General features: G+C 45.4%; 1 protein-coding gene across 1 annotated transcript; it reads right to left on the bottom strand.

Annotated features, from left to right (window-relative positions):
- Positions 1 to 1,572: 1,572 nt before the first annotated feature.
- On the bottom strand, positions 1,573 to 10,484 carry LOC144129613 (uncharacterized). The gene is made up of 4 exons (XM_077663734.1): positions 10,474 to 10,484; positions 9,314 to 9,469; positions 6,574 to 6,729; positions 1,573 to 1,890 (listed from the first exon to the last, which is right to left on the bottom strand). Exons 1-4 carry the CDS (start codon positions 10,482 to 10,484, stop codon positions 1,755 to 1,757), a joined length of 459 nt encoding a protein of 152 aa, XP_077519860.1. The 3' UTR covers positions 1,573 to 1,754.
- Between the last annotated feature and the right edge of the window lie 286 nt (positions 10,485 to 10,770).

Below are 10,770 nucleotides of genomic sequence, written 5' to 3'. Positions count from 1 at the left end.
TTTGCCGATCGTCTCATCTACCGCGGCGGCGAGCCCTCACCTCGTTCTTCAGTATTCAACCATTTTTCAAGCCCATCGTCATCTACAGCATTGCACCAAGAGTGGCAATATTTTTTCGTGATCGGGACAATCCCCCGGCGGCCCCGGATAGTGTGACGAAGTAGAAGACGAACTGTGCAGTGGCGCGGAAAGGGGTGCTCGCGCAAGGCCATCCACCATTAAAATCATTATGTAGCCATCTGTCATCTCATCTCATTCATCAGCTTGCCGTCACGTTACATTATATATATATATATATATATATATATATATATATATATATATATATATATATATATATATATATATATATATATATATATATATATAGTCGCAGACAAGGCAAATGAAATGAGGGGTTCGTTTGACAAGCATATGAAGGAAGTCAACAGTCACGAAACCAAGGCGCACAGGGGAATCCTTCTATTTTTTTTAATGTGTAGTGCCAATGAATTTGTTTGAAGAAAATTACTTATAAAGCAGCAGAAAAAACAACCATGCCGCCGGTGGGATCCCGAACCCACGACCTCCGAATATCGCGTCCGGTGCTCTACCAACTGAGACACAGAGACGGCTGTCCAATTTGCTGCTTTCGTGGGTATTTATGTTTATTAGGCGCCACCCTCGCCCATAGCGGTGGACGTAGCACGTCCTGTAATACCGCAAGTGTGACGTAGAATGTCATCTAACGGCGAGGGCGGAAACTGCGAGAGCCCTCTTATGCTACCTATGACATCAAGACTGCCAGAACCGAGACCCTCGTTAAGCATTTTAGCAGACAAGGCAAATACTGAGGAACCCAAACGTCATGAAACCAAGGTGCACAGGGTGCATATATATATATATATATATATATATATATATATATATATATATATATATATATATATATATATATATATATATATATATATAAATCTAAAATCCATGGAGCAACGTATATAACTCTGAGTACGTTGCTCTAAAGATTTTATTAAGCGCGTTGGTGCGGCCGCCCACGTCCAAGAGTGCACGCTGCTCTGTTCGACGGGCCTCGGAATCTCGGTGGAGTTTCGCGTTGCTCATTTTGTTCGATCCGTACAACTCCTTTCTGGACGTATGGCTGCGCTTGGGTGAATACTAGTGAGTCACTACTCGTTTATTAGAAACTGTATGCTCCGCCCTGGGCGATTCCTCTAAAATATGAAAAAAAAAGAACTGTTCTCGACCAATTTCGAATGCTGGCGCGGCAACCTGCGAGTCCAGATGAAAGGCCTGTACCGTCCTGTAACGCTATGGCCCTTCCAACACACAGTTTGGTGAGCCTGTGCATTTTTTTAAATTTGTGCATAAAGCTGTGTTCTTTGTTCTGTAAAGAAAATATGTGTCGTGTGTTCTTCGCCGTCAATAAGAGCTGTCTGTTTAACCGTCAAGTGGAATATCAACAAACATTGAGAGATAAGAGGACAAGCAACAAGCAATATGTGCTTAGTGCTTAGGCAGGTCAGAATTTGAATGTGTTTGCATTACTGGCGAATAAGAAACTTTGAAAGCTCTGAAACAAAAAAACAGCAAGTTTATTGACACATTGGGTCATGCTTCACACTAGTCATGCCTCCGTGCAACATGCCGTAAGTAAAACCATAAGGAATAGGCATGCCTCAGAGCGTCTTGTGCAAGCATTCAAAGTGACATGTAAACCCGAAGAGCCTTCCTTGGCAAGTTCTTTTGCAGTGTTAATCAATTTTTTCCTTGCTGTCCCTAAGGCAACGCTGGGGCTCTTTTCCGTCACCTTGTCCTCTCTCGGCGTTGCTGCGAGTGGGCTTGGATGAAGTGCAGTCCACTGCAGCCGATTCGCCATTGTTAGAAGACCTGCGCAAAACCGAAAAGCATAGCAGTAATGTGGAGATACTGGTTATTACTTCGAACCAATGTATACTCCTCCTGTATGCTTCTATTGCAATCGTGGCCTGCATTATATATGACTTTTTAAATGAAAGAAGTATTCTATCACCTTTTCAGCATGGATTCAGGAAGGGTATGTCAACCATTACTGAACTAGTTACGAGTACTGATTATTTCTTTAGAGTGCTACATAACTTGGAACAGATCGATGCTTTCTTTTTGACATGGCAAACACTTTCGATAAAGTGCCACATTCAAAACTCCTTTATACATTGCAGTTAATTGGTCTTCCATCTTGCTGAATGGCTCATGTTCAGACCATATTTAAGTGGTAGCGTTCAGTCTGTTGATGTAAATGGTGCCCTTTCTAATTGGCTTGCTGTTACTTCCGGTGTTCCTCACGGTAGTGTGCTAGGACCATTGTTGCTTATAATATATATAAACGGTTTAATAGATACTATTCCATGGTCTGTGTCAACAAAACTGTTTGCAGATGACTACGTTGTATATAAAAAAAATAGTGTTAACTGGAGACCACCAACTGCTCCAAGAATCTGTTCAAAATATGTCACTGGTGTGAAGAATGGAATATGGATTTAAACATGCATAGACGACAGTGCGCGTCTCTGAGTTACACAAGGAAAAAAAATGTTAGTAATTACCAATACCGTCTTCACAGCAGTGACATTCGAGAGGTCTTAAAACTAAATATCTAGGAATAACTCTTAACCGATTAACCTGGGGCACTAATATCTCTAAGATATTTTCAGCTGCTTTCTCGAAGCTTTGCTTTTAAGAAGCAAACTAAAACGTAATACTTTGTTGAAAAGAAACGCGAACAACCCGGCGCCAACACGCTCCGCTGTTTCAATTTCTTTGCACCGCGCTTTTACTTCGGTGATAGCAACAAGGCCCTACAATCGTCAATGATACATTCTAGGACGACTCTAACGTCTTTTTTGTACCACCCAGGTAAAAAGCGCGATGAAAATAAACTCCAACAGCGGGGTGTGTTGGCGCCGGGTTGTTCGCGTTTCTTTCCATCGAGGTACTACTCCTAGAAATATTAAGGTCTTCGCTCACAAAAATTTAATCACGTCCAAACTTGAATAAACGTCCGAAATTTGGGATCCGCAAACAAGAAAGATGTCTATCAACTAGAGTTAACTGTATTTTTCATAAATACAAAAGGTCTGATTGCCCAACACAGCTCATGAAAGACAATAACATCTCGTTACTTCATACGCGCAGAAAACTAAACCGTAATTCCTTCCTTCATAAATTTTTGGCAGGTAAACTCAGCATTTCTCTTTGTTCATTCCTCAAGCACTCCACTGCTCGAAGGACTCGTCATAGTAGGGAGCACTCTTTCAGCCTCTTTTTTCCAAAGCAAACGCCTTTAAGCCCAGTTTCTTCCCTCAAGCAATAGCCGATTAGAACGCAATTCCTAAATATGGATTTTTTACTCTCCTAACGTGGAGCAGGCGCTACAAACGTTGTTGCTTCACTAGAAAAGAAGTGAGTTTCCTATACTGATTTTTAGTATGTATTGATATTCATCTTTGCTGCGACATATTTTAAACTTCATTTTGCACGTGTGTCACGTGCAACGCATTTTTTTCACATGGTGTTCTGATTTGCGTTTTGTGATGCCCTTCCTGATTGGGCCAGTTCTGGCCTGCAGTATTGTGAAATAAATAAATAAACAAATAAAACCAGCAGGCACTTTGCACTGTATACTGACCAACCTAGGCAATACCCAGCAAGTTAATCAAGCCGATAAAGGCTTTGGGACTAATGGAAGGAAAATATTTAAATTAGAGTAGCTACGGCCAGTATTTTGGATTCTTCTTCTTTTTCCTACACAATCGCTGCCCCTTGGCGCTCTCTTTGGACGCACACGACAGGTTTTCGCCAATCGGTCTTGATTAACGAAGTAGCGCCTGAGTCGTTTGGAAAAGCCTGCCACAGGAGGAAAAATAGTGTGCCTGACCCTGCCCCATGGTTTCTTTCCCCGCGGAGCCTCGCATGCGCATGGAGCTGCAAGTTGTGGCGAAGAGCGGGAGCTTCGCGATGAAAAAAAAAGCAAAAAAAAACATTCGTCTTCCGAAGGGCACGTCAAATGCGGTAGGCGGAATAAAAGTGGCCACTTCCGATTATGTTTTAACGCGGTAGCCCAAAGGGTCCCGTTGTGCATAAAATTGGTCGTCATCAGCGTTGTGAGCAAAAAATCCCCGTAGAGGCACCCTAGGTCCCGTGACCTTGTGGCGTTATCACGACCTGCCCACTGCGGCGCGTGGCACTCGGTTGAATGACTGGTCGCGAGAAGTTGCCCGGAGTAGCAACCTGGTTCGCGCATGCCCCACCGATGACAGTGCACCTTCCATCGCAGGGCAGCACCTTCCATCGCTTAAACGCCGCACCACTGCTCCAGGAGTAGCATGAGGACCCCAGGGATCCATGAGTGTTTAGAAGAAAAAGACCAATTCCTAATATATGGCATTAACTCATGCACTAAAGCTGTCGCGTCATACCCATAAGGCGAATCTTATAAGTGACCCCTCTAATTTTTGCTCTTCGTTCTTCCTCACTGCTGGGCCTCACGTCGCCGGTGCTTGTCTTGGAGTCAGGCGATTCTGTTTTAATCCGAAAGAATTTTTTGGCTCACCGGCAGCGAAAGCCGGCGTCGGCGTTGACCAGCAGCAGTGGTCGCGAAAATCCCCGATGACGTCACCTTGGTATCAAAGAAAAACAAATTTCTTCCGAAGGTGCGGGGAATTGAACCCAGGATCGACTTTAAGACTGTGTGTACGAAAGCCACTGGCCACGAAACCACGTTGCTTCTTGGCGCACAAACGCGAACCTAGTATATGTGCGGCCTGACGACAGAAAGGAAGAGAAAAATTGCAAATGATTAAAAAATAAAATAAACTGAAATAAAATTCAAATAACACATTAAGTTTACATCCGAAGCACATAAATAATGTTAAGTGCTTTCTTTCAGTTTTCCTTCGGTCGCCCTTAATCGATAGTGAAGCGACCCCTCAACAGTTGTTGGTAGCAGCTGGCGGTCGCGGTAACGGCAGCAGTGAAATGATCCCAGTCCAGGAAGCTCTTCGCTACGGTGCGCAGTTTCCACCTCCCATGGTACAATGCGCACGCTTATGCTGCTAACTAAGAACAAATAAAAGGCGAACGCTAGAGGCGACTCCTCTGTTTCCATTTTATGTTTGCGCAATTTTTCTTAAAGGAACACCGCGGACAAATTGAAGCTGACCTGCATCGACTGACTACAGCACTCTAACGACATTGAGACCGCGCGCAGCGAAAGCGGAGCTTTTACAGGTTAGAAAAGACTCAGAAACTAAATACAGGTGTCACCATCACCGGACAATTCCGCAAGTAAAATCCACGGTATCGGATCCCAGAGATTATAGACAACTCCGGCACTGACTCCAAAACGGTGGAAACACCTACTTAAGCGATAAGGACGTCCTGAGTTTGAATTGACTGGCGGGACTATATTTTAATCCGAATTCTTCGCCAATACATGAATAATTTGCTGCCGGACAAGCGCCTACATTGCGAGAAAGAGCGAGAGATTAAATTCTTATTCAAAAACAGGCACCAACTAGCCACGCAGGAAGAACTGTCATGCAAAAGCGGCTTCTTTTTGCAGCCATAGCCGAATGAGCTATCTTCCTAAGCAGGCATGCTTCCCGTCGAAACACAAAGGCTGGTCGCACCATAGCGGCCGTTTAGCAAAGGAATGAAAGCAGTTCGTCTACAACTCTTTGGATCATGTGCGTCAGGCGTCTACTGCCAGTTCTGGAAGCGGTCGCATCGCTGGAAGCTATGCTTTCACGGTAATGCAGGCGGGTAAGCCTAAATACTGTTTAGGCGAGGTCGCGGCCGTCACCGCGAGTGTGTAGATGGTGCGTTAAAGCAGAATTTCTTTGATTCTGCAATTGGTGTTTACGATTGCAATATGCACGAATAAAGAAGGCAACTAAATGAAGCGCGTACATGAATTCAGCGGCGGTTACGGTGGTAGCAGTGCTGATCACCACTGTGACACCATGTTTGTGTGCATGGCGGCGGAGCTCTGCGCTTCCGACTCCAGGCAAAATATTAATCAAAATAATAATATTAGCTAACCCCGCTAGTAGCTTACAAGCTCAGTCGCGTTTGCGCAACCTGTTGGTGGGGGCCTCCTGTGTTTCAGTGCCAGCCACCTCTCTGATGACATAGCGGAATCAGTTGAATGGTATCGGCTAGTTAACTAGTGATTTGCCGCCACTAGTGTCGAGCCGGGGTTTTAAACTTAGCGCCAGCTGCTGGAATGAATGCTGCTCTATAAAGCCCCGCTAGCGAAGAAAAACAACAGGCAATTTTCCTAGACATGTCTGTAGTTATGGTGCATTCTCCTAATCTCACGGCAGGTGCGGAGAAATGAAGGCTAGCGGGCGAAGGCAGACGTAGCAGGACAGGCTTTCTGGAAACTGTTCACGAGGCTGGAATCCTGCCTGCGATACTTCACGTTAATCTCGCCTCCTTACAACACGATATGAGTAAAGGCACGAGTTTCTGGGAATGGGGCAAGGAGTCGTGCGCAGAACCACCATGCGACCAGTGAACTCGAAGTCTTACATGGGTGTTGTGTTGCCAGCTCCAGTTCTTCGTTTCCCGCCTACGCTGCGAGAAGGCTGCGTTTTCTTGCCTTCCTCTCGGTGTTTCCGGGCGCTCGAATCTTCAGACTTGGACGCAGTGGAATCCTCTGCGGGTGATTCTATGTCCACAGGAGACCTGCGGTGGTCCGGAATACATGATTGTAGACTGGAATGTCTATTATAATGTCACGAAGACAGGGGAGTGCACAACAAGTAAAAGGGTCGAGACAAAGCGAAGAGCTGCACTTCTGCAAGCCCAACATCGAAGAGCGCGAGAGAGTCTCCAACTTCGTCGTCTTTCAGGCGCACCCGAAACTACCATGTGGCATTATTCCCCATCTTAAAAAAAAACATGTTCACAGAAAGAAATGTTCGATCGTGATGTGAAATATGCCCTTCAGTGGGTGAAGTTCGGCTTCTTGCGAATTATATGTGCACACATGCACTAAGTAAGATGGGCGCTGACGGCTGGAGATTGGCACAGTACCATGCGGAAAAGCCTTACAAGTAACATCTTATAAGAGGCGCAACATTCTGTAGGGCCCAAAGTAGTGGTTGAGAAGTTTTCATGACAAGCCCGGGCGGTGTACAGGCGTCCACACCCTTACCTATTCACCGGGCTAGAACTTGACGTAGCGCTGCAGGTCATTATATCGGGAGAAATCTGTTTACCGTTTCTTAATTACACTAAGCTTCCCGAGCGTAACTGGTGAGTTATTCTGCGTCAGTTGCAAGTGCCTGGTCGTCAGTCAGACACGGCAGCATGGCCTAGAGCATGGTAAGCACATCGCGTCTGTATACTAGGTGAAACGGGGTGAATCGGGTTGTTTCTTGAATAGCCGTATTATATGAGATTGTTATATCAGGCTTGATATCGTCCCAGGTTTCATGCCCCACGTCTGCGTATACATGACAAGCGTGTCTGTTACTGTTTTGTTTAGGCATTCGGCAAGACCATTAGACTGGGGATGATAGGCAGTAGTCTTTCGGTGACGTGTCTGGCTTAGTTCAAAAACTTCGTCAAGAAGCCGCGCTATGAATGGCTTGCCACAATCAGTGATTATGTAGGAAGGCGCTCCATGCCGTGGAACAGTCTGGTTCATGAAGAAATGCGCTACCTTAGAGGACGTTGCACGCGTATCCTCCATAGTCAGTGGTCATGATAACCCACTTATTGCCGGCTGGCGATAGAGGAAAAGGGCCGAGAAAGTGGATACCGATTTAATCAAATGGTACTGTCGGTGATGGAATAGGCTGCAGGAGACTCGCTGGCTTGATTGGGCCAGTAGAGGTTTAGGTCGTCAGCCTGTCGGCCCTCGGCACCATGACATAACACCTCCGGGGGACCCACCTGTGCTTCCAACCAACCAGCCGTGCACTTATTTTCTGCCCTAGCTTGCTCCACACCTACTGAGGAGGGAGTGTTCAAGGCTGGGCTGATCGAGCCGCAAACCAAGAACCAAGAACCAAGGCTTAGGGTGAGATAACCCGATCCTACTCCGCCGGTACTCCACAACATCGACGGTTCTCTTCAGAAACGCGATTCTTGTTGAGTTTTCAACAGGCGTTTTTTGTATTCTGTTTAAATAAGTCCGATTTATGCAACACTGCAAAATCACTGCATGACCATGTGTCCCTAGAAGTAGATACAGAACGTTGAAAGATTTCACCTAGAAGATTTCGTCTGAGATCAGTCATTTATTGAACTTGCACAGCTCCTATTGACGATGGAGTATGCATCGACCGTAACTCCCTTCCGAGAGTGTACCTCCCTTCTCCACGGTAGCTGTGTGTGGGCACACGCGATAGCAAGAAGGGGGTCGAAGGCGTCTATAAGGCTCAGCGTCGGCCACCGTGATAATTGTGGTACCACACGTTCACACAGAACATCGAGCAAAGTGCACATAAAGGATATTTAATAAAGAACTTCTTTATATCATTCAAAGACCGAAGAAGTGCCGGCGAATGCCGCCCTAAACATCTGGATCAGAACGGATCAAAGAACGCTGATTACACCAAATAAAACTCGGCGTAGACAGTGCGACGAAACTCAACGGAAGAGTGAGTGTTGAAATTAGTTTTCCCCAGATACCGTTGTAGGGCATTTTGTGTGCAATGGGGAGGGTCACCTATTTTCCTGGATTTAAATATTATCCGATTAAAAAGCACTATTTTGTACTGGCATCTCCAGCGCCTCCTGTGTTTTAGTGGCAGCCACCTCGCTGGGGACCTAATGGAATCCGTTGGCAGGCATCGGTTAGTTTACTAGTCATGATTTGGAGCCACCAATGTGGAGTCGTGGCTTTTGTAAACGCGAGCTGCTGGAATGAATCCCGCTCTATAAAGCACCTGCTCACGAAGAAAAAAAAACAAGAATTGCTGCGGCAATTTTCTATTGGCACGTCGATAGTCATTGCCGCAAACTTCCGCTCACACGGCAGGCGCGAATGAAGCATGAAAGCTAACGGGAGAGGGCAAAGAAGAGTAGTAGAAGATAAAGCCCCTTGATATCAAGGGGCTTTAGTAGGAGAGGCTTTCTAAAAACTGTTCATCACAGTGGAATTTAAAACAAGAAGAAATGGACTCAACCCTGCCTGCGATACTTCACAGTAATCTCGCCACTTCAGAATTCGATATGAATAAAAACACGAGGTCCTGATAATCAGGCAAGTCGTCGTGCCCAGAACTGCCATACGACAGGCGAAATCGAAGAGTCTTACCTAGGAGTTGCGATGGCCGTTCCAGTTCTTCGTTTTCCGCCTGCACTGCGAGAGTGCTGCGCATCTTTGCCTTCCTCGTGAAGTTTCCGGAGATTCGATTCTTCGGACTTGGACGGAGTTGAATCCTCTGCGGGCAATTCAACATCCACGGGAGACCTGCGGAAGGCCGGAACAGATGACTTTCAATTGGAATGTCTTTTATATAATGAAGTTTTATCCTATAAAATGTCAGGAAGCATAGCGGCGTCCGTCGAACAATTGCCCTTTCTCTGCGCTAACTGGGTGTCGTTGCCATTTAATTATGCCTCAGAATCTTGATGGATAAAAGGCGCAGGAAACGTCTGTTTTATCTCAGGGTGCCTGAACCAGTCTATTACAACTTCCGATGATGAAACCTTTCAGTTGTAGGCAGCTTCAAATATTTCAATAAACGAAAGATGCTTGTGGGTCAAAAAGGGGTTACAAATGAAGGAATCTTCCCTGCAATGCAGAGTTAAAATTCTTTCGTTATTCTTCTCGGGCTGGCAATAATGAAGGCATAATATACCTAAACTTGCGAGAAATATAATAAAGACTGCGGTTCCATTCTTTGGGTGGCATTGGAGCTGCTACTAGTATAATCCATAAGGGGCCGGGCACCGTTCTAAACCTGCGCAAGTACAAATCGCAACTCTGAAAACGGGAAACCGTTAAGCGTGTCATTGTTTTAAGATTCTGTTATAGTGAAGCAATGTTAGGCACGATCGCCACCACATGATAAGGCATTGAACGAACATTAAAGCAAGAAAAGTTCAATCATGAATCGAGGTGGACTTATCTATAATTATTTCAAGGCTAGTCTGAGAAGAAGAAAGGGAAGAGGAAAAGAAGGGCGGTTGAGTATGCCCTATGCATTTTGTGAAAAATTGCGACGTTGATGGCTGTCGTTCCACTCAGAGCTGCTTCATTAAACTGTCCGTTCCGGACGGGATTCGAAACCACGCTGGCACGCAGGTAGGAGCCTGCCTGTGTAACTGTAGAATATACAACACACACCGTTATATTTTTTGTTCCGTGGCTTGGAGAAATAAAAATATAACAATGCCAAAACACACTAGTCACACCTTAAGCATTCCGTCAAGTACGCGACGAAAATCGGACAGATTTGGTTGCCCACATACACTTCAGGCATGTATACGATTTTCACAATCAGATTTTCTCGATCGGGGTGGACGTTGAAAATCGGCCACAAGTAGGCTTTACATACGAGGTGGATTAAAGCGGATTTAAGTTGTTTTACGGCGGAACGAATCAATGATCGATCAATACAATGGCTTCGTCGAATGCCTTCTTGTTTTCACAAGCATATCAGCCCACAAAAGCTGAGCACCAGGCCAGGGGAAATGTTGTAGCCATTAGAAAACGAATAGGTAAAGTCAGAAGTACACAGCCCAAGAGGTTTGCTTCTAGGCGGTTTA

This window comes from Amblyomma americanum, chromosome 4 (assembly GCF_052857255.1).
Source record: "Amblyomma americanum isolate KBUSLIRL-KWMA chromosome 4, ASM5285725v1, whole genome shotgun sequence".
NCBI lineage: Eukaryota > Metazoa > Arthropoda > Arachnida > Ixodida > Ixodidae > Amblyomma > Amblyomma americanum.
This window is presented reverse-complemented; position numbering and strand designations above follow the sequence as displayed.

Excerpts from the sequence above, each read along its gene's own strand:
- LOC144129613 (XM_077663734.1), bottom strand. Across the intron at positions 6,730-9,313 it reads ACGGCCATCGCAACTCCTAG|GTCTCCTGTGGACATAGAAT; the intron begins GTAAGACTCTTC and ends GGACCACCGCAG. Across the intron at positions 1,891-6,573 it reads GCTGGCAACACAACACCCAT|GTCTTCTAACAATGGCGAAT; the intron begins GTAAGACTTCGA and ends GGTTTTGCGCAG.